We start from the raw sequence: 24,690 nt of genomic DNA on the forward strand, positions 1-24,690 counted from the left end.
CTCAAACGGTTTGGTCACAAATTATTCAAAAGATTATTTCCGCGGCACACCTTCATATGATCATTATAGTTATAAAACAAATAAGAGAATAAAGGAAAAACAGTTATGAAACACTATATGGCAGTAAAACAAGAATACAGTTTGAAAGGGGAGTGATTTTGTAAAATATCCATAAAGAAAAAGAACATCTGCTTACAGTTGTGTTTCATCTGGGTGTTGAGAGATGTATCCATAGATCTCTTAATGTTGCTCTCAAAGTGCACCAGATTGATGCTTTTAACTTCAATATTTAAAAAAAAATCTTCCCGGGGGAGCATCCCCCCGGACCCCCCTAGAGGAGGTGAGGTCCGCTTCCCACTCGTAAAAAAAAAAGAAGCACTTTACCCCTGCCTATATGCCATGAGCTGATTATTGAGCCTTCATTGTAACAGTCGCGGGTGTACTGTGTGTTTGCGTGTGGGGATTGATTTTGTGCGTGCTCTATAGTGCCCGTAATAGTGTTCACTGGAGTCCAGCACCTCAGCACCCCCACTCAAAATACCTTCCCGCGCCTCTGAAAGTGGCCTTCCTCTCAACACGGCACATGGCATGGTGAATATTCACTTTCACAGTCATCCCTCAGGCGCGACAAAGCGTAGATTTATCAGTCAGTCGTAGATGTAGTTTTGAGTACATTACAGGCCCAGCAAAACTCAATTTTCAGGGCACGGAATAAAAGTTGAGCTGGCAGAGCGGCAGGAGTGCTGACTAACCGCGGAGTGCATCAGACGCAGCCAGCCCAAAGTCGCGGAGCTTGGCTAAAATAAATGCATTTTTCAGCTGCTGCCATGGCATCCAGGCACTCGATCGCTTGCCCTTGTTACTTCTTCAATGCCATCCATGACAGTGTGACTTGATCCATGATGACTTGATGCATTTCCTGGTAAGCCATGCGGCTGTCTCATAGAGTTGGTCGGGATTAGAGCATCGCCAACAACAAGGACATTGTGAATAACACAAGCAGCTACAAAACCATGCATTTTGGCTATGAGCTCGTCAAACCTGTCCTGTCTAAAAAGCTGGCACGCAAAATTGTGGACGCAATTAAAAAGCATATTTGGTAGAACCACCCACACACACACACACCATTTTCTGAGCTGAAGCTGTCTGCTGCAATATTTCATTTAACAGTATCTGTTACATGCTGCTATTATGTGAATGGCTGATAATTATTGCGGTTTTATTATGTTCTGTTTGAACATGATTTCAGGCCTGTTGTGTAATGCTCTCCTGATGTGCAGCAGCAACAGAGGTGAAACAGCTGGCTGTGGTGGTGGATAGAGGGAGCGGGGGTCTGTCTGTCTGGTTTGACACCTGGGTGGCCCCGTCCTGTTGGCGGCCCTGTTGGGAGCCCAGGGGCCCGGGCCAGGCTCGTCAGCTGCCAGGGTCCCTGCTGGGCTCCGGTTCTGGACCTCCAACAAGATCACATGTAACACCATCTGTCCCCTCGCGCACAGTGCCAAGCCCGGCCCTGCACAACACAACACAGCGCTGCCAGACGAGACTCGGAGCAGGAGGCTCCACAGTAGTCCTCGTGCAGACACACTGCTTGTCTGATGTAACTCTGCCTTTGCATGACATTTTTACTGAAGCCACAGGCACTCGTGTAAAATGCATTTACATGAGGAACAAAGAGCAGAAAGACACACTAGAAGTATGCTCATTGAACTAAAAGACAGAATAAAGTATCTTCTGGAAATGTGATAATGGTCCCAAAAACAAGATTAGCCAACCAGTTTAGCCAGGCTCCAGAAACACCAACAGGTTTTTACAGGCTTTCTGGCTGACCTTAATTAAGCTTCAACTGTGGATGAAATTGTAGTGGCCAGATTTTCAGCCTTCTGTCGTGCTACGCAACACAACCTGCTACCAGAGGCCTGATGGTCATTCAGTTCTAATTAGGACAACAGAAAGATCCCACATTAAACACATTTTAAACCAGCAGCCAAGTGATTCAGTCATACTGTAGTAAGGTTTGTCAGTAACGAAATCCTAACAAGGTAATTCATTTTCATTTTGCAGCTGACTTAAAAATGTTGCGCAGTGGAAAGCTAAATACAGACACACATGCAAAATCCCACTCACACACACCCTGCGAGAGATATTGATTTTTCTGATATTTCAAATAAATGTAACTGTTTGCAGAAATTTGTTTTGGGCTGAAAAACTACCACTTTCATCTGAAATATGTAATTGCTTGGTTTTACTGCTTCTGACTTTGATAGAACATTTTGGCTCCATTGATTAGAAACTGAGAAGCCATTTAGTTGCTCTGTAGAGTCACACATTAAAGCCAGTATTCAAGTAATAAGACTGTTCTCATTCACCGTTTGTACTAATTCCTACAACAAAGTGATTCCCTATCATTTGTTTATAGCACATGTAATTGGAAGCTAGGACAAGCGGGGCTGCCTCTAAGGAAAACTGGTGATGTAGTATACATAGTTGTGTATGATAAATGGATGAGTCATAATTAAAGGAGAAATAGAAGCTGTGTCCCATTCAATACCAAAAGTAAACATTGATGTAATTAAAGGGTCCTATTAAGCAAATGTTCAGGTTCATAATTTGTGCCTATGCTGCATGTTTCCCTGCTTTAATGTTCAAAAAGTGTTTTATTTTCTCATACTGCCTGTGCTGCAGCACCTCTTTTCACCCTCTGTCTGAAACCAGAGCCCAGTCTGCTCTGATTGGTCAACTGCTTAGAGATGTCCCGCCCCTTGGCATTACAGATACAATGTGTTGGAGCGCTAGCCAATAGAATCGCGAGTGTTACGTTGTGATGTCACACTGTTGCGAAAGAAAACAAAGGACTACAATGGAGGTGTTTCAGGCAAGGGGGGAGTGTGTGGGAGGGAAACTCCCTCTGAGGGGACTTTGCAGACTATTTAAATGCTCAAAAACCTGGATAACACACTACAGGAAAGAGAACCCTTAAAAAGCATAAAAGGGCCCCTCCAAATTAACTGCATGTCATATACATAATTTTACCAAAACTTAACCAACTGATCAGACAGGGTTAGGGTTAGTAACACGCACTGTGTCGCCAAACTGTTGTAGGAGAACTCACAAGAATCATTTAACATAACTTCCATAAAATATCCGTTGTTGTAGGATCAGCTGAAAAAACATATGATCATTTTTTTCTTTACACTTTATTGTAATTGCTTTTTAGCTACTACTATTAATAATACATTACATTTATATAGCTCTTTTCTGAGTAGTCAAAGTCGCCTACTGTCAATGGAACTCTACATATGGTCACCAAGTGTTAACAGTATTACAGACAAATCAATCTATGAAAACATTATTGCTGTTAGAGAAAGGAAATAGAGCAACAAGTTAGTCAGTTATGACCTGACAGTGTTCTGTTAGATGCATAATATACTTAATATATCAAGACAACAGGTGAACATTGGTGTGATGAGTTTCTGTTACCAGCAAACATCAACAGCAAAATAAAATGAGAGCCGATCCAGCAAATAGGGAAATGCAATGTAATTGGTTTTTATTTATTATTTGTCATGAAAGAGCTTCTTTCAAATCAAGGTCTGCAGCTGAGGTAAATAACAAGTTCAACAACAACAACAACAACAACAACAACAACAACAACAACAACTGCGTGTCTGAATTATAAATCTGAAGAAAGCTAAATCTCCTTCAATCATCACATTGTGGCTAATTTAGTGTCAATAATCACGGTGTGAAAGCAGAAGTTTGCAGCCAGTGAATAGACAGTCTCCCCGCAGCCTGCAGACTCTTATCAGGGTGGCCATCAAGTCTCATAAGATTACAGTGTGATGTGGTGGCATGGCAACAACAGGCCGAGCAGAGAGAAGGGGAGAGGGAGAGGCAGAGTCGGGGAGCAGATTAGAGTGAGAGCAGGGAGACAAGCAAGGAAAAGCACATAATCCTCCTGTGTACAGTGAGCAGACTAAACCTGCACAACGGTGACACACAGCAGCACAAAAAGAGGGCAGAAAAGCTTGAAATGTCCTGAAAAACGCTAACAGAATAAGTTTTGGTTGAAAAAAAAACCCTGCAGTTGTCGCATAGTGGGGGATTGTTCAGTGAATTAAGACAAAGAAGGAATAACAGAGTAAACATGTCACGCCGCAAGAACCACCATCTGTGCCAATCAGTCAACCGATTATTAGGTAAGTCATAACAAACTTTATTCGCTGAGGGGCTTATAAGCTTGTTGGTATTTCATTATGGAAGTGTGGAAATACTGCCAATAGGCCCCTTAAACCTCCAGCTGCAGACTGTTGTTCCAAAGGCTATGTCAGGATTTTTGTTTCTATTCATTACAGGAAACAGCAAAGTCATTCAAATCCATGAGATGTTGCTGCTGATTGTTAATGTGCAGATGCGTTTCTGCCATCTTAACTTTGCTGCCTGGATGCACTCTGAAAGGTCAACTGTACACATGGTCAAACATCAGTGGCACAAGCACCGCTCTGTACACAGAGAAGAAGAACATGAACATGTATATATCCTATGTTCTGTTCCCTACCTTAGCATGGGGCAAAATCCAGAGTAAAGTTAACTGATGGTCTTCTATTGAAGGAATGACTCAGTCAAACCTACACGGTAGGAGAAGGTGTTATTCAAAGTTTTAATCCCCCCTGCCAAAAGCATGCCAATCACAATAACTGGCAGTGTGAGTGCTTGAGAAGCGTGTTAAGATGTGTAATTTCAGGCTGCAGCACCTGAGATACCGCACGTGACTAATGTATAAACAGGCATACAAACAGGCAGTGTTGGGAAAGTTCACTTTCTACATGAACTAGTTCAGTTCACAGTTCACACATTTTAAAATGAACTAGTTCAGTTCATAGTTCATAATTCAAAATGTTGAACTAAAGTTCATGGTTTCAAAAATGAACTAATTTATAGTTCATAGTTCTTTTTTCAATATGTTGCTGCGAGCTATTATTTGTCTCCTGTACGATGTTAATGGGCCATTTCAATGTTTACAATATCCTCAGAGGGCCGTACAAGTTATTGACCTCTGCTTAAAAAAACTAAAATCACAGCCCATTCATTTCATTCTGTGCAAAGAAAAAGCAACCTCTTAATCCAGATATCTCACCATGACTCGCGTATGCATGCACGTGCACGGTGTGGCGTGACCACCAAAACAGAAAGATATGGACACAAGATGTGTGCAAATGTATTTAGTTTCCTATTCATGTGAACATGATTTAAGTGGGGGGGGGGGGGGGACCTAACCTCCTCTAGGGGGATCCGGGGGGCATGCTCCCTTGGGAAGATTTTTTTTAAATGTTGAAGTTAAAAGCATCAATCTGGTGCACTTTGAGAGCAACATTAGGAGAGCTATGGACACATCTCTCAACACCCAAACACAACTGTAAGCAGATTTTCTTTTAATTTATGGATATTTGACAAATCACTCCACTTTCAAACTGTATTCTTCTTTATTAATAACTATCATATAGTATTTTATACCTGTTTACTTTATTCTCTTATTTTTTTTATAACTATAATGATCATATAAAGATGTGCCTTTACCTCACTGGTTGTAGACAAAGCTTCTTATATTCGTTAGCATAGCTAGCTAACCAGATGCTAATGATAACAACAAAGTTATTGACTGTATGACAGATGAGCAGATCGCCACTGGGCTTTCAACTAAAGACACAGACACGCAGAAACTGCGGCATGTGTATGGACTTTCTGCCATTTCTGAAGTGGCGTTCTGGTGCTCTCCGTCAGAACTGCACCCCTGTCAGTCGAGACATATACCACGTGATGACACGTTAGGCTCGTGTTGTGTTCAAGGACCCTGATCTTGGCCAGGAAAAACAGGCACTTCCTTGTTTAATTATTTTGCGGTCTAGATTTCTTTCATTTTTTTATTTTTTGCGTGTGTTTATAAATTACCTCAAGGGCCGTACCAAATTGTCTCGCGGGCCGTATACGGCCCGGAGGCCCCCCACCCCTGCCGTAGAGTCTCACTCTGAGCGAGTGCTGCTGCAGCTGCTCTCGGCTTCGTCCATACTAATTCATTCATTCATTCATTCAATGCTCGCCGGTTCCGCGGTTCCACATTGTTTGTTGTGAGGAGTCTGATATATTTAGTATATTTATATTTTAGTGCGACAGCCAGGGGTGACAGGCGCGTACGCGTCACAGGCAGCTTGCTGTTGCCAAATTGGGTGGTTTTCCGCATTATTTTGAAGCCTGTTTACGGTGTGTTTTAACTGGGTTTTCGGCTGAAAGGCATATGAAATCTGGTACACGTTTGAACGCCGTTATAATACAGTGCTGAGAATGAACGCACTTTTGAACGCCGTTATACACCGCTGAGAATGAACGCGTTCTCAATTACGTTCATCTAGCGGAAATACAGTACGTTCAGTTCACGTTCGCCCAAAATATGAATGCGTTCATGAACGATCGTTCATTGAACGCGTTCAGGTACATCACTGCAAACAGGCACATCTATGGAGTCAGATTTGGGTCAATATTCTAGCGCGTAAAACAAGCTACTCACGAGCTGAAAATGTGCTTTTACACGCGCATAAAATGACCCTCGCACGCAGATTAAACCCCCGCGAGCGGCTCTGCGCCCGCGAGTGGCTCTGCGCTCGCTCGCGAGAGAAACAGCCTTCTTGCTCGCTCGCGGGAGTGTCAGCCTCGCGGAGTCTGTCTACGCGCGCGTGAAAAGTTTCTGGCACTTTGGGGCGGAGCCACTGGACTTTGATTGACAGCTGCAAGGAAACCCGGGGTTGCCAGGTTTGATAAATGCCTGAACTACCAAGAGCCGAGGAGAGACGGCAGCAAAATCAGTTGGACGAGATTGAATGGTAAAGTGGTCCATATGTGTATATATAAGTGTTGCATTTAAGTGATATATTGGTTGTAAAAAATTATTTGCTTGATACAAAAGGACATTCTTTATAACCAATTGCTTTATTATCACGCATTTGTAATATTTGTATGCTAGAACTTTTTGTATTCTTTTTGAAAAATAAAAAATAAATAGCTCACTTGTCATTCATTTTAATCCTTAATTATCCATCCAACACTGAAAAGGTGGTCCTTGTGAAGAGTCTCATCACTATATTCCCTCAGCTGAAAGTCATTTACAACAATAGTTTGCTGAAGATTAAGTTTGTTTTAACCAAGGTATAAGGTTTTTTTAGGTGTGATTTTATGAATGATCTATTCTGTCAACATTTGATGAATTAGAAAAATATTAATGTTTTTAAATGTTAACAATTATTTTCTTAATGACATATTGTGCTAATGAAATCCTTGTAAATAAATGTCCAATGAATTTATTCTTGCATTCAATTTTTTTGAATAAAAACCATATCCACCACCTGGTACTTCCAGTAATCGTCATTGACACACAATGTGCAGATATAACACAATCAAATGTTAATTCTGGTTAAAGAAATATAACACAAAATGTGCAGAAATAACAAATGAGTGTGTTCATCTTGGTTACACATTTATGACACACAATGTGTAAAATGTGCACATTGTGTGTTAGGGGCATGTAACACATTTTGTGTGTAAAAATGATTTACACATAAATAAACACAACACGTGTTGTCCCTGAGCACACTCTGTAGGTGTGTTGAAATTCAACACATGTTGTGTCATATTTGACACATCCCTTCTAAGAGTGTACAGCAGACAGTAGCTAGCAATTTTCGACAGATACAGCCCACTCAAAAATATATTGTTTTATATAAAATAAATTGTTATATATATATATATATATATATATATATATATATATATATTAGCTGTACACTTTACGAATATAATAGTTTTTTATGGACAATTTTACCATTCAATCTCGTCCAACTGATTTTGCTGCCGTCACTCCTCGGCTCTTGGTAGTGCAGGCATTTATCAAACCTGGCAACTTCGGGTTTTCTTGCAGCTGTCAATCAAAATCCAGTGGCTCCGCTCCAAAATCCCAGAAACTTTTCACGCGCGCGTAGACAGACTCCGCGAGGCTGACACTCCCGCGAGCGAGCAAGAAGGCTGTCTCTCTCACGAGCGAGCGCAGAGCCACTCGCGGGCGCAGAGCCGCTCGCGGGGGTTTAATCTGCGCGCGAGGGTCATTTTATGCGCGTGTAAAAGCACATTTTCCGCTCGTGAGTAGCTTGTTTTACGCGCTAGAATATTGACCCAAATCTAACTCCATACACATCCATTACTGCCCACTCGTTGAATTAATAATACAGAAAAGTCATCCAGGAGCCCAATTAATGCTGCATCCAGCTCACATTACTAATACTAAAGGGATAGACTACATACCAACCTATATAGTAGAGCTCAGTTCGTTTTCGACATTAATGTTCCTTTTTGTACTCACAGAAATTATAGAATTGTGTAAAATGACATCAAGTGCAACAATGTTACGTACAGGACCGGCTCGATGTATCCTCAAAGTCATTTAGGGAGAAGGAATTAGCAGCTGACTTGATGTGGGAGGCCTTTTTTTATATCTAAAAAAAAGCAATCAATTCAATACATAATGTGGGTCTTGTCTTCTTGTGCAACAGTAATATTACATTAATTAGTTTATATGCATTTTCTATTATCCTGTAAATCAACAGGCTAGCTTTATACTTCTTAAAAGATGTTGCTGGAGCTGTCTGGTAACCTTTTACAATGTGTTGTAATGTATTACATTGTACATATATATACAATGTGGACCAAGTGTCCTTTAAAACTACATTCAGAAAAACAATGATTGTATGTACTGACACCTTTAGGTAATTGTGTAATTGTTCCAGTATTACCTCAAAACACAAGTAAACCTAGTTAGAGTATGTAACATGTTAGTGCAGTGGTTCTCAAACTTTTTCTGTCATTCCCCGCTTTGAACAGGTGGGCCTTTTCAAGCCCCACCTGTTCCTCATCGCTCCAATAAAATGGTAGGCCAAGCTTAAAATTGTCAAATGTATCGTTCTATAATAGGGGTCTCCAACTTTTTTTAGGATGAGGGTTACTTTCAAAAAATAAAACAAGTCGTGGGCTACTTTTACTCCTCTTTTTTGTTTTTTTGCAGTGAATATATTTAGCACATTTTAACATTAGTATATGCTACCTTTAACCTTTGAGTGCTGTTTGGGTCTGTGGGACCCGTTTTCAGTGTTTACTAAAATAAAATGTATGCAATTTAATTATTTTAACCTGCTTTATTTGGTGGTGGACATCACATCCTCGAGGGTCCGGGGGCATGCACCCCCAGGAAGATTTTTTTTAAATGTTGAAGTTGAATGCATCAATCTGGTGCACTTTGAGCTAGGGCTGCTCAATTAAATCGTATTTTAATCACAATTACGATTTTGGCTTGCAACGATTATGAGAAAAACAATCGAAATAAAACGATTTTATTTATTTTTTAAATAGGTTTTTCAGTTGAATTATACTTAAAGTTCAGGGTAATCAACTGTTAAAAACATACTTTTCAAATTATTTTCTTCAATAAATTGATGTTTTTCAAAGTAAATGGTTAATCGTTTTTAATAATCGTGATATCAATTATTGACCCAAATAATCGAGATTATGATTTTTGCCATAATCGAGCAGCCCTACTTTGAGCCCAACATGAATTTATGGATACAGCTCTCAACACTCAGATGAAAGGGAGCTGTATACTTTTCAATAATCCAAACATCTTTAGAATATGATCACAACAAATCATTTAAACTTGTTTATTCTTATCTTATGTTACCTAGTTAGCATTCTTTCTTTTTATTTATGCATATTTGACTAATCACTCCCCTTTTAAACTTTTTACTGTCCTATAGTACACATTGGAATGATTTCTTACTTTATTTTGTACAACTTTATTAAATAGATAAAGGTGTGCTCTCTCTCTTGCTCTCTCACTCTCTCGCTCCACATTGCTTTTCTTCCCGTCTGCAACGCTGTTGTGTGTGTCTGTGAGAGCGTTTCACATGTGTGTATGAGAGATTTTTACCAGTGGCGAGCATGTCTCTGAGGGCCTAAGATATTCTACAAAATAATATTTAAAAACATTAAAACAAATTATATTTTTCTTTATATATTTTTTTAAAATATGTTTTTAGTAATATTTGTCAATAGTTTTACCAAAAATAACTTGATTAAACTGTATTTAAAATAACATTTCCAAAGAAATAAATCCTTTGAATCTGCCTATTCAGTTTCTGTTTGAATGTGAAGGGTTAAATGAAAGAAGCTCCTCTCTGCGAGTCTGTGAAGACAGGAGCTGTTGGACGTCCAGCTATGAATTCACAGAGGGCCAGCTATAGTAACTGAACGAGAGTAATGTCAAATGACAGTACAATTGACCAATCATATCTTCCCTCTAAATGGGTGGGCTTTATTATCGCGGACTTTATGACAAGTTCCGCCCGCTGTGAAACGTTTCTTGTTTCCATAGCAACAACAACTGTCAACAGCGTAAACTTGCCTTCAAAATAAAAGCATGCCAAATTACACTTAAGACATACAACTGCAACGAAAGTAACAAATACAATGCAATATCCTTTTCAATTTCAAAGAACACAAATTGGGTTATCTACAGGTGTTGTTTTGTGTGGTAGAGGGTCGCTTTTCATTGATACGTTTTGCACCCCGGGCGGGTCGTTGTTTTGATATTCCACCAGTGTATAAATAATAAATAAATGTGAAAAAAAAATGTAAACATTTTTTTGAATTTTTTTTTTTTTAAATATTTTTTTTTCCCCGCGACCCACCTATCACATCTCTGCGCCCCACCAGTGCAGCGCGCCCCACACTTTGAGAAACGCTGTGTTAGTGGAACACATCCCCCTTTTCCTTGAAAATGACTTCAAACTAATATGTCTTGACCGCGGTCCACAGGGCTTATTCTGGAGCTGTCGAGGGTGTTGGCAGGCTGCAATCCCACTAAAGTGGAGGAATGCTGAATATATCATATCAGCATCAGCATATTGCCTCACCTGCTAAACTCTTATTGATCAGGATTCTAGTGGCAGAGACTTAAAGATGGCACACTAAGCAGATTACAGTTTTGTGATTTTTAGCTGGAAGATTTTTTTTCCCCAACAGAAGCTCGTTGGCAGCTTCTACTCCACCTTCCTGGGTTCTATTTAGCAATGGAACAGTATAAGAATCTTTCTCTGATTTCACATCCATACAAAAATCTGATGTCATTATCATCATTCATCCCACTACAAACCAAGATGGGCAGTTAAGAACATATTGTGAAGTTGTTATTGTCTCTTTTCCTCTTTAATGGTCATACATGCAGAGCACACATCACACCTTTTTTTGAAAACCAATCCTAGTAGTAGGAGCAGTGGGCAGCTATTGCACAGCTCCCACTGCCCACGGTTGGGGGGGTGTCCGGTGCCTTGCTCAAGGGCACCACGGCAGGGTAGGAGGTGAACTGGGACCTCTCCAAGTAGCAATCCACACTCCATATTTAGGTCTGGTCGGGGACTTGAACCGAAAAAACACTGCCTTAAGTCCAACATTACTTTCCTAGATTAGTTTTCACACTGGGTCTTTTACATGGAAATGCATACTCCTGAAAGGACAGATTTAGGCCCCGGCCACACGAGGACGATAACGGTCGTATCTGCTACAGTTTACTATCATATAGACGGTTCGGCCACACGAGGCCGACATGGAAACACAGATAACGATAACGGGTCCCAAGGTGGGTAGATCTGCAAACGAAACGCTCTGGGGGGGCAAACGGCTCCGTGTTTACGCCTATACGATCATTTCCTGATAATGATGACGCAATAGCCCCGCCTCTCCTGCTCAGAGATCAGCTGCTGGGCTGTCAGAAGAGGGGGAGGAAAAGAGAGGCTCCGTTTATTATTCTTATATTATTATATATAGTCGTTATCAATTTGTTTGGAAGCTCAATAAATAACAAAGAAGACCTCTGATCGGCACTTTTCTAATTTTGTCCGGAAGATTTAAACTTTAACGGACATGTTGACCGTCGGAAAAAAATCGAACTGAAACTCTGCCGCACGGTCCCCTCGTCCCTTGGAAGAGGCGGAGAGGTGGGTGTTTTTCATCTGCTGGTGGACTACCGGAGAGAATTACAGCAGGAGCAAACGCTTGCCTCGGGGAGGGAGAAAAAGAGCCAGAGCGTCCACAGCGGAGAATAAACAGAAGGGCAACCATGGCAACCATGCACAGGAAGTCTTCTTCGCTGCTTTTGTGGCAGGAGTACAGCGCCACTTACAGGCCTGGCATATGTACTACAGCTTCTCCAGCGCTTTCGAGCGGTCTCGTGTGAATGGACACGTTTCTGCTGCCTGTTGCGTGTGGACGGAAGACTTTTTTGATAATGATTACGGTCCGTTTGCGTTATTGTCCTTGTGTGGCTCCAGCCTTAGAGTGAAAAACGCCCGGATCTGAACCGGGAACGCTGCTGATTTAAAATGTCATCATTGACTCTGCTTATCAGTCTTCATTGATTCATGATACATTTTCTGCGTGGAAAAAAAGGAGGCCTGCATAGGTTTTTAGCATCAACACAGGTGTTTGATTATTGATTTTTTGATTTGATTTGATTAGATGTATTTAGAATGTGTAAAACAATAATACAAAAATTTAACATGAGAATTATTATACAATACAAAATGAATCAGTGTCAAATGTATATACAAAAACATTACTGATTCTAAATGTTGTATAAACAAATAATCTACTTAAATCTGAAATGGGGTGGGAAGAAGTTTACACTTATTGAATCCCACCCCTTCTCCCTATCTGTGTATTATCTAAACATAATGTAAATAGGTCGGCCTCATAACATTAGAATGTTATAATATATTACAAGGTTTCTTTTCTTTAAAACTTGGATAACAAATATAAAGTGAATTTTTAAGAGAAAAAAAAACATGCATGCCTAGATATATTGAAATAAATCACAATGTTTCTTGTCAAAGGCAATAAGCCAAAAATAAAATACACTCAATCATTCTTCCATGACTCTTGCACTGCCATTCTGAGAGACATGCCAACATAATCAAAAGGAATTTACAACCTTAAGAGACGTGCAGTTCTGATGGATTGGAAAATGTGGAACTGGTTCTTAACTGAAACGTTTTCTCCATTCCCATCTCTTTTTATGCATTCCTGTTTCTACCTCTTTTAAGGCAAAACGCCAAACAACAGTTACGTATTTATCTAGAATCCTGTGAATCACTACAATTATGTGTAATACCAGGTCTTTTGTGTCTGGCAGTCAGACACTGCTGAGAGATTTCTCCTTTTATGTGTCTTGATAGGGGGCATCGCCCACATCACAGTGAATGTACATGACTTTGAACTTTCTCATGTGGGGAGCAAGGCAAACCTCCAATGTGCAGCTTTTATTTGTTTGACTGGAAGTACAGAAAGAACAGAAATAATTGATATCATCGGGTGAAAGCGAAAGCATTGAAATGACCAGACCATTGACCAGAACAAGGTGATGGTAATTATCTTACTCTCAACTAATTTATTAATATCAACTCACTGGAAAGCAATATTGCGTCTGATGTGTTGAAAGTGAGGAAGAAGAGAGTTCAACATTCGGACAGGTTTCCTGACCTTTGCTTACTCACAACAGTCAGTCAGCGATGATGCAACTTTCCTTAAAAGGTCACCAGTCCACCACCACTCATCTCAAAAAGGCAGTGATCCATCCTCGCTGCTTCTGTGGATGAGCTATATTAAATTGACCCAGAGGACCTAGAGCCCTTGCTGTGTTAATAACAGCTCAGTATACAAAAGACTGGAGTATGCCCGAGCCTCAGTTGGAGATACAAATGAATAAACATGTCAGTAAATTGGTTTATTTGCTTCGAAGGGCAAAGAGGCATTTATTGGAATTCACATGAAAAGCAAGTGTAAGTGAATATATCCCGAGCTTAAGGTCATGGAGGATATCTGAACAGAGGCAGCGCTACTGCGTTTAATGTGATATGCAAAACTTCCACTTTAAAGCCTTGTGATGATGGATACCGTTTTCACTTGTCAGCAGAAAGCCTTTCAACGAGCCTGCGAGCAACAGGTTGCATCTTTAATGCACTGGCTATTAATGGAGTGTAGTGTGTGCTGCGGCGGGAAGCCAGTAATAATCAATTTCCTGCTGCTGTAATCATAGCTCTCTGTAAGTTAATTAGCATCTGTTGAGTGTTACAGAGAGGCGTCTGCAGTGCTGGTTGAAGGCAGTGTGGGGGGGAGCGTGACACCGGCTGTGGGACTGCGCTCTCATGGCAGGGCTATTAGATTAAGGCTAACATGAGTCATGGCGTGATGGAACTAATAGTGCATCTGATGCATCTGATGCATGCGATTGTGCGATCCAATCAGCGTCGCAGATGGACGCATCGGTCTTATCACCCTACTTTAGATATTGTCCAATAACACAGAGGGGGCTCTCAAGTCTACATTCTTATCTTAGAAAGTGGATGAGAATCACACTACTACTCTATTACAAGAGATCTGTATGCACCTGGATTATATTAAAGCATCACAGGAAGAGGAAAATTCTACATGAAAGAAACAAAAGAGGTAAAAGAGATAACAAACTGCTGATGCCACCCTGGCTGACTGGAGGAGTTTTAACACAGAACACCAATCACATAGTTAGGAGTCGCAGAGTCTTAACGGCATCAAGAAGGGAGACAAGCAAAGTGACTATTGATTCGCTGGTTAAACTACCAAATTACATTGCCAGTTGCTTTTAATGGAGAAAGAAGGAAGACTATACATTTACTTATTTTTAACCTTTTTCTTTCCTTGAGGCTGACTTTTATTCGATGTCTAGGATGGGGATAGGCGATATGTCCTTAAAATAGGGTATTTCTTAAATCACAGTCTGATGACTTCATTTGTTTTCGGTTCAGTTTGTTCCTAGGTGTGTTTGTCTGTTTGTTAGCAGGAGAACGGAAAAAGTACCAGCCAGATTGTCACTGAACTTGAAAAGGTGTAGCATCATCGAGTGAGGAAGTATATGCAAGTAGATCCGAATCAGGACCTGGATGCACCTAATACTTTTTTACTTTAACGTTGTGATTTTATTGTTAATTCTCTGCATCATTAAAGCAGCCTGTCAGATGTTCAGCTGCTGGGCCATGCCAGTGTTTGAATGTAGGGTTATCGTCACATGTTTTTGGCTCTGGTACTACTCCATCTCATGCTCCTTTGTAAAATGTTGAAATAAGTGTTGTTATTCCCATCTTATTACACTGCTAACTGTACACATTACATTATCTGTTTAGATGGATCCTTTTGTTGCCAAACAACTTCCATACTACTGAAGATGCTCCATTTTTAAAGTGTGGAGGATTTATTTGAGCCTTTAGCAAAGCTACTATGACTTTTAGCCATGCTTGTTGCAATTAAGAGTAGTCCTTACATAAACATTGTATGTAACAAAATCACTTGTAACACATGGACCTTTTTTTTTTTTTTTACAAATGAAAGGTCCAGTGTCAACAGACTAATAGAATACAACTACTGGCCCACTATTCATGAATGGGTAGGAAAGGAAAATCTGACAAGGGACATTTTATATTTCTCACAGCAGGAAAAGCACACATGTAATTGATGAATTGTTGCCTTGGTTCAGGTAGAAGGCTGAAGTTGTGCCTGTGTCAGCTGATTTCATCAGCTCTTTGCAGCATGCTTTACAATGGACGGCTCATTCAAAGCTTCATAGTTATACCCAATCATATTCATGCAGCTGTACAGCTCAGAGACTAAACGCTGTTACGCTTGACTATCATGTCAGCCTCATCCTTATGGGATATATATGTTTTGTCGATTTAAATTATTTATTCCAAATGTTAAAAACATAGTCGGAAAATTGAAATATCCGATTTTTAAACTCAAACACAATAGGAACTAGTTGACAATAGAAGTCTCCAAAACTTTTGTTGTAAGCCATGACACTCATATCTTCAGTATTGTATAACCTGCCAGTCCCAGGCAAGTAAGACTGTGTTGAAACCAATTGATGTTCTTTTTAAACAAGCCTTAAACGTTTTTGTTAAGAAATCATTAAATCACCATCATTGCAATATACTTCTCAATACAACCTCCTACATTTTGAAAATCTCACTCTGTTTTATAAGTATGATTGGTATTCAAGATCATTTAAAACGCTGCTTTTCAGCCATTGAGGAGCTTTTTACAGCCGAGCAAATGGGCAGAACCTTAAGATCTGTCCTATATGAATATTTAAACATCCCACTGAGGCACAATCTGCTTTCGGAAATGTGATTCCTGCTGAGCTTAAAACGTGCACACACAGACTTTCACTCTTTTCTCCCAAAAAGTGAATATTGAGCAATCAGTCTTTCCAACCCTAATTTGAATGTGATTTGTGTTTTGAAATGAGTTGAAATGTTATAATGGTACAAATAAATGTGCTGGTATTAATATTTTATATATTTGTTCTTGTAACTGTAATCGGCTTAATAATAGTTAGTGTGGTAGACTCTGAGTAATGTTTTGTGTAAGTGATTGTTTTGTGTGTACCTGCAGATTGAAAGGAGCAATTAGCTAAAGTCTGGATGTATGATCTCTTCTCGTTCGGAGTAGTATTGTTATGTATGTTCTTTGTTCAATTAAGACAAACAAAAAACGAATGTATGTGTGTATTTGAGCAGGGATAAGGTGAGTATAAATGGTTGTGACTGAAAGGAAATGTAAAGCGACTGCATTGCACTCTGCTGTGCCCAATGTAGGGCATTTGTGTTATGCACACAGGTTCAGAAGAATGGTACATATAATGGAATAGATCCATCAATAATGGTAATAGTTACACCTGGGCTTTTCCTGTTCTGATTTTTCACAATGTTCCCGTTACGTCAAAATGTCAGACTAAAGTGCTTGTGGATTCTGTTGTAGCAGAGTTAATGATACTACATGTCATTACCACTATTTATTTTGTGTATTTTTAGTCCCTGCTGTATTTAACTTTAATGTTATTTCATGTAATACATTATAAAGAGGATTAACAAAAAGTGTCTCCAACTGGGATTGGATTTTGTTTGAGTTGGTTATAATGTGTTTATATGTTATATTTTAAAGAGCTTCCCATTACCACGCTAATTTCTGTTGGTTTAATATGAAGCGACTGTAAGCAGCTGATTACCTAAACTTAGCATAAAGACAAGAAATAAGCAACAACAGCTAATGTAGCTCTGTCTAATGCCCAATTTGCCCATGAGCATCTGAAGCTCTTATTAAGGTCCGTTTGAGTTTAAGAAATACCATTTACCATTTTACAGGGGCTTATGTGCTAAACTGTGTCTTGACTAAATATTCATAACTTGACTTCACAGTACATCATCAACTTCATATTCACCATTGATTCAAAAGCAGTTATCCAATGGTGCACATTAAAGGAAAAAGTTGCTTACAACTAAATAGATGCACATAGTAAATATAGTTTAATCACTGCTTTAAACTGCTGTGCAAGTAATACAGTGGTCTGAGGTAGGGATTCATGCAGTGGACCCCATATAAACTAACATTAGAGGGGGCTGACCCACTGCCAGAATGATAAATCATGGTGAGTCTATCATGGAAATAATAATGGTTGTATTTCAATAAATGGCAAAGCTTCCAATAAATTCAATTACAGAGAAAATGTGACTGTTGCTATGGTTCCCAAGGACCAGCTGAGGGACATTTCATCATTGCTTACATACATTTTTAAATGCACTAGGTGAACAATGGATTAGTTGAAAAAAAACCTGTGTATACTTTTATTGTATTTCTTTGACTAAAACAACCTTAGTGAAACGATACAATACATTAGTTCATCTTAAAATGTAATCTGGAATCCAGAGGCTTGTTTTGGCTCGAGATTTCTTCTCTTTTTTACATTTCAGTGGCTTTTATAAAAGAAGAGCATATTTGGTTTCTTGTAAAAGGAGGACACAGAGGACACTATTTTAAAACGTAATATCTTGGTTTCTTCTTTTCTATGGTTACATGGTTCTGTCATACACTTAAGTTAAATTATTTGAAATTGGTTACTTCTTTTTTTTTTACAGGTAATTAAGAACTGTAACAGGATGCTTTGTTAAAGTAACCCTCTCAACCCGGTTTGATTTATGCCATTGGGCCTCTTGTTTTGACTAAAACTGTTAAAATAATTTCCTTTCCCCTAGGCTAGAAAGGTCTTTGAACTCACCTTCCACACACGCTGGCCTGGCCCTGGTGGTCCCAGCGATCTGGCCTCTCCGGCAGGCGCAGCGGGCCGTCTGCCTGGCGATGGTCCGTTTGGGAACACTACTGTCTCTGTTGAGCATCACGATCTCACAGGTTCCCACCGCCAACTGGCCTGCCAAACACAACAGCCAGGAACAAAGTATGATGAGACTGTAATGAACATATTAGAGGAGCAATTGGTCTTCTAAAGGTTTGAACAGGCAGTGTGACACAAGGCCCGGTTTTAAAGCACTGACCAGTTTAATACGCTTATTTACATTTTCAAATATAAATATGAGAAACCGATTTCAAAGCTTTTAAAGCAGCAGGTTGGAGTGATTATTCAGTTTAAATACAGTATGCCTGCCTGCACTATAAAGTGACTTACAGTGATGCTGTGGAAAACAAAGATCCTTCCAAGAATCTGTTAAAAGCACATTTTCTATTTTGTGAATCATAACTGCAGAGTTCACAAGCCTACAGTACAAGTCGCTCTAAGATATGAATGCGAAAGGGAAGTAAAAACATAGTGACTGTTTTTTTTTTGTATTGGCATGGATGTAGTCAAATTTTATAGAATTTAGACCCTGACATTATGATATATATTTTCTGTTCAACAACTGTTCAACAGAAAAACAACAGCATTGTAGAAACATACCTTAGTTAGAATGATTTTGTATTTAGTTAAACCCAATACAATACAGTTAATACCCTGAAATAGTGTTTGAGATCAGCTACTATATGTTATACATTCGTCCCAGAGGCTACACAATTATATTTAAAATATTAAAAGATACATTTTCTGATTTGACTGTTGAACTAGTTAATGCAACATGGACCACTGGCTGAAATAATGTGTGTTCAGTCGACATGGCAGTAGCTGCTGGGCACTGTGGTCCTTCAACAGACCAATTTTCAAGCCAAGTGAATGACAAATGGAGAGAATGTCTAAAAGCCATGGTTACCTTGCTCAGAGATCTCAGTGCTGTGTGTGTGTGTGTGTGTGTGCGTGCGTGCGTGTGTGTGTATGTGTGTGTGTGTGTGTGTGTGTGTGCACAAAGAAAATCAGCGCAACAGTTTGCATCAATGTTTATTGAGTTAAGACAACTTCTAATGCAATTGTCTTAAAGCAACAAAGTTATTTGAGTTAGGGGAGAAGGCTTTTCCTCTACAATCAGACGTGTTTTTAATGACCACTTACTTAATAATTGGTATTATAAACACAAGTTTTGAAGTTGATTACTCAAAAGATTAAGTTGTTCCAACTAGTTTTACCGCATGACTTTAAAGGAATTTTAAGTTGTATGTACTTAATTACCATCATTGTGAACACACGTTTTTAAGTTGACAACCATTTATAAATGAAGTTGCTCCAAATATATTGTATTCAATAGTTTTTTTTCTTAGCTTTTTCATGTTTTGCCTTTAAAGAAAGAAATTAATTGATTCCACAACAAAAGTATTAGGCAATTCACTTTTTATTTTGAACTGCAGTTGTTTATTTCAACACATGATGTTTCAATCAGGAGAGAATTCATTTTGTTTGAACATGTCTTGACACATTCCATATGATAAGGTGCATAAACACCTGAACACAGCTGACTGCAGGAGAGAGGAGAACCATGTTATAGTTTGGCTGCAGCTCGTTGATTGGCTGCTGGAGAATGAGGTGAAATGTAATAGGTTAAAGAGAACGCCTGTGATGAGCTGATGATATGCAGCTGCGGAGTGAATGTCTATACACCCAGTCTTCCTGAAAGAACTTGCGCTGAGCTTCATTTAAATCTTCAAAAAAAAGATAAATAACACATTTAAATTGCCCCACAAATAATAAATAAACACATTAGCCATATTACCATGGGACATGGGGACACAGCAAATACATGCTGCCATCACATCGCAGTTAGAGGCCTTTGCATATTTAAAACCAGTGCCAAATATGTCAAATCAAACAAACTCTCAATGGCCACTAGTCTGCAGATCACACACATCCCTTTGACAAAAGATGTAACAAAGATGTTTACACTGCCGACAGTCATTATTTCAAACAGTGTGAACACATTTAACGCAGAATGCTTGCTCATTCATTTGTTTCCCTGGACCACGATGGTTGCCATCGTATGGTCAGATCCTGGGTGGACCGGTCACTGATGAAGGCGATATTCATGTCCTTTTGAAGCACATTAAATAAAAGGTTAGCGCATAAGAGATAATGAATTAGGTAATTGCATTCTTTTCAAACTGTCACTCTTAGCGAATTCAGAGCCATTATTACCAGCTGCTAAAGCAACGCTGGTATTGTTTTCACCTATTGAGTCTGCATGTGTGTGTCGTCATGGCAATGTGGTCCTGAAGACACACAGAGGTGCTTTTGAGTACTTTGCCTAGTGTTTAAATGCATGTGAACAGATTTAGTCAATCACAACCGTGCAAGTTTTAGCGTATCTTCTCATCTGTTTGCAGGTTCCATACAATACTTGAACTGGAGCAGAAGAGCAGAAGCCACTTTTCAAATGTTACACAATCCTTTTCCCATGCCATTGCTGCCAACACCTATCCATGCTGAACGTTGCTAAGATATTATTGATTGGGGCGTGGCCAAGAGTGCAATATGCTTCAAAATGTAACTGACAGAGAACAGTGCTTTTGTCAGAGAGCACTGTGCCCATGGATTTTATTTTATTTCAAGATTTTTTAATTACGCCGCTAAACTCCTTGAAAAGGTCCTCTTCCTTTTCTCCAAGGTACACGACAAGGCAGCGGATGGCTATAGTTCTCTGCGTACTTCAATTGTATTTTGCTATTTTTGAAAAAGGAAAAAAAAGAAATGACCTAAATGAATATATTCTGAATGGGTGACTGCCAACAACTTGCATTTCAATGACAACTCTAAATAAGGATCCTACCTCAAGAAGCATGTCCTTGATCTGCTTCACTGAGATTCATTTTTAATAAAAATCGATATCACAATAGCAACCAAAGTATTTATACTCTCACAGTAGCCTCTACTACTTTGTATCCTCTCACAGAACTATTCACAGTTCAAAGGCTGCTAATGTTGGCCAAACAGCAATTTGCCTATACAGTGCAACTACAAGGCTATCTGTATTTGAATGACAAAAGATGACGACACTCACCTTAAAATGTCCTCTGTATATTTCTATTTGTCTTAACTGTGGGAACTTGTCCAGGCATGTTGAGTGGGAGTGGACTTGAAATCCTTAACTCAAGGTGTAGAACTATTAAGTTATCAAGCCAATTGCATTACTTACTACAACTTGAATTTAGTTTGAAGTCAATTAACGCAGAAATCAGAGTTCAAATTACACACAATATTAAGTTGATGTAATTACCAACATTATTACGTCAACACAACTTATAAACTAATGTTTGCAACTTAAAATGTTTATCTAAATCAATTAACTCACATTTTTATCTTGCAACCATGCATTTAATTAAGTGGAGGTGAAAGGTCGCCTGAATTCGTTTTTGGAGTGTGTGTGTGTGCGTGCGTGTGTGCGTGCGTGCGTGTGTGTGTGTGTGTGTGTGTGTGTGTGTGTGTGTGTGTGTGTGTGTGTGTGTGTGCTATTCTTACACTTTCTTTCAAGCACAGAGAATTGCTTCAGAGTTCTCCAGGCATTACAAATTGATGGATGACTCCATGGCCTGAATTTAGCTGCGGCTAAGCAATTTTTTTTTCTCCAAGTTTGTCAGAATGTGATCTCTGAATTAATTACACAAACTGGGGAAACTTAGAATCCACAAGGGTGTTTTTCACTGCAAATGGACAACTTGGGAGGGGAAATCATTAATAAATCAATGCTCTTCATCATCTCAACTTTTCCATGTCAGGCAAGTTAAGAAGGTAATCCCTTTTTACTTCATATGAGATTAACATCAATGAAAAATATTTCCAATTTGAATAACATTATACAAATTGAGTGAGTTTGGATGAAATCAAGTATTTGCAACACTAAAAGGTGAATGAATGTCTAGCAGCAAGAGCGGTTTAAAATGTTAGCATACAGTACACCTGTGTCGAGCTATTGTCAAAGGGAAGAGATGAGCTTTGTTCCCAGAACCGCAGCTGTAGCTCTTTGATAGCTGCCATGATTGTTGTTAATGAATAACATTGAACCCTTCCCAGCAGCCATGGGCGAACAAAAGAGCTGTAATAATGATGTTTTAATGTCATGAAAAATGAACCCTCTGTGTGGCCTTTTGTATGCTGACAGTCTCATTGAGCGCTTAATGTTGAGGCAGCAGTTTTGTTTGGGTAAATCATTTGGAAACCAGAGGGAACATATTTAATTGTCTTTTAGTGAGGCCATCCCGGTGCGTTTGAGGGAATTATTAACTGTTAATAGTTTTGTGTTTTTTTTAAATAAACACAAAAACGCAGTAAATTGCTCAAGGGTGTTTGCTGCTTTCAAAAACTCATTTGGAAGAACTAATTCAATATACACATTTCCCATAGCACCTTTGTCAGTTAGAAGGGAGGTTTGTTGCAGCCTCAAATAAGAACATAAAAAAACAATCAATAAGCTGCTGAACAATATTAATGATTGAGAATATTACATCTGACTCGGCTTCAACTGAGCACATTTCATAATAAAGTGCAATATAAATGCACGTGAAGTCATGATAACCATATCAACTTATCTGCCTGAATAGTGAAGTTCAGGAAAAGATCCTTTGTGATGATCTGAAAAAGTCACGTAGTTTCTTGCTTCTTTTCTTGAATGGAAAGCTGCCAGTGAAAGCCATTCAGGCTGACACTGAAATAAGAGCAGCTCGGCAAAGGGAGATTAGAGAAGAACGTGTGCTGCAGTTCGTGTTAGGTCAATCCCCCGGAATTCACCAATCACCGTCAAGGTTCATCGAGTCAGACGCTAACTGCTCTGTACCATGACACTATACGGTAATAATGGAAAAGGTTAAAAAGGGTTGCTGATCAACACAAATTACTGATGAGATGTTCCAGATACTCTTTTTTGGAGCAGAGGACATCTTGGAAATATTCTAGATGATGAGTGTAGTTTTGTTAATAATGCTTCCCACGTGACCTTTCTTTTCGCGACATCATAGGGTCAAAATATCTTCTGGTCACTGCCGCAAATTGGAAAATGGAGATAATGGATCCCATTTCTGTAATCTAGTGGCCTTTACTTCAGTGTCACCGTTATGACACATTTTCCCTTGGCCAACACTTTGGTCAGTATTAAGGCTGAGTTTCCTTGGTCTCTAGAACATTATATTTAACAGTGGGAGTGCAAGATTAGTGGCAGGCAAGGGGAAGTATGGCACGGAAATGGCCATTTAACTAACATCTGGAAGTAACAATATAGTCAAGTCATGACAGGTAAAGCTTTCTCTATAAATCTCAGTTGCACTATTTATTAAAATATTCCTTTTTTATTGTGTTTTGTACTTGCAGTAGAGAGTGACGGATACAATGTTGTTGCAGACAAATTGCAAAGCTGTGTATCTATTCTGGGCATATTTCAAATCACCACCAGGGTCGGTTCTAGAGGGGGCCAGTGCCCCCTTAACACTGACCTCTGACCCCCCTGTGGCCCCCCTAAAAATGAAAAGTGAAAAAAATGAAAAATGATTTATTACACGATTTATTGAATGACGGAATAGACGGAACTAACGTTATTCGTCATTCTAGTCGGACCCATTAGAGCGGTGCACTCAGGACCCATTAGAGCGGTGCACTCACTTTCACTGTCCGGCTGAAGCTTGCGAAAAACAAACACTTTTCATCTCGGATCATCAGAGGCTGTTCCAAGAAAGACTGATTGAAACCTACATTTCGAGAGACTACCACGATAATTGAAGGCGAGTTAAACTATTGTATCCGTGTAATTGTAGATGTAAAGTAGAGATGTAACTGTTCATTGCCTTTATTTTTATATAAATATGATATGGTGTTAGTGCAAATATGTTACTATAACTTAAGCTGAAGCTAACAGTAATAACTATAAGATCTATCTGAAATAAATAAGTGTCCTGAAACAAATACCAATAACTGTATTGCATTGTTTTCTTATGCGCAATTACTTCATACTGTCTAGTTCTCTTTTTCGTCCTGCATTTATTGTGCCCCTCTCAGAAAATAACTGGCCCCCCCAGTCAAATTGGTCTAGAACCGCTACTGCTCACCACTCAGCCCACCCTCCACTCTCTCTCTTTGCCGAGGCGGGTCCTTGTATACTTGGTGGATGCTCGGAGGTGCCATCAGATATCATTGCTCTCTGCCATGTTTCAACACTGAACAGATGAATGGGCTCCATGCACTAAGCCTGAAGGAGGATAATAGTAAGGCGAAGAAGGGGGAGGTGGGGTTTGTAAAGTGCCCTCAGCCACGGCCAGCGCTCCATCATACATACAGGAGTTAATTCATGTGACAGGGGCTTTCCGTCACTCGCCGGCTCGGAGACT

General features: G+C 39.5%; 1 protein-coding gene across 4 annotated transcripts in view; it reads right to left on the bottom strand.

The window, feature by feature from the left end:
• tafa5l (TAFA chemokine like family member 5, like) overlaps positions 1-24,690 on the bottom strand; it is a 60,395-nt gene that overhangs the window by 26,153 nt on the left and 9,552 nt on the right. For all 4 annotated transcript variants that reach the window (XM_034086380.2, XM_034086379.2, XM_034086378.2 and 1 more), the window contains exon 2: positions 18,227-18,376. In XM_034086380.2, the coding sequence (XP_033942271.1) occupies positions 18,227-18,376 (150 nt within the window). The remainder of the gene's footprint in view (positions 1-18,226; positions 18,377-24,690) is intronic.

Source organism: Pseudochaenichthys georgianus, chromosome 7 (genome assembly GCF_902827115.2).
Source record: "Pseudochaenichthys georgianus chromosome 7, fPseGeo1.2, whole genome shotgun sequence".
NCBI classification, from domain to species: Eukaryota; Metazoa; Chordata; class Actinopteri; order Perciformes; family Channichthyidae; genus Pseudochaenichthys; species Pseudochaenichthys georgianus.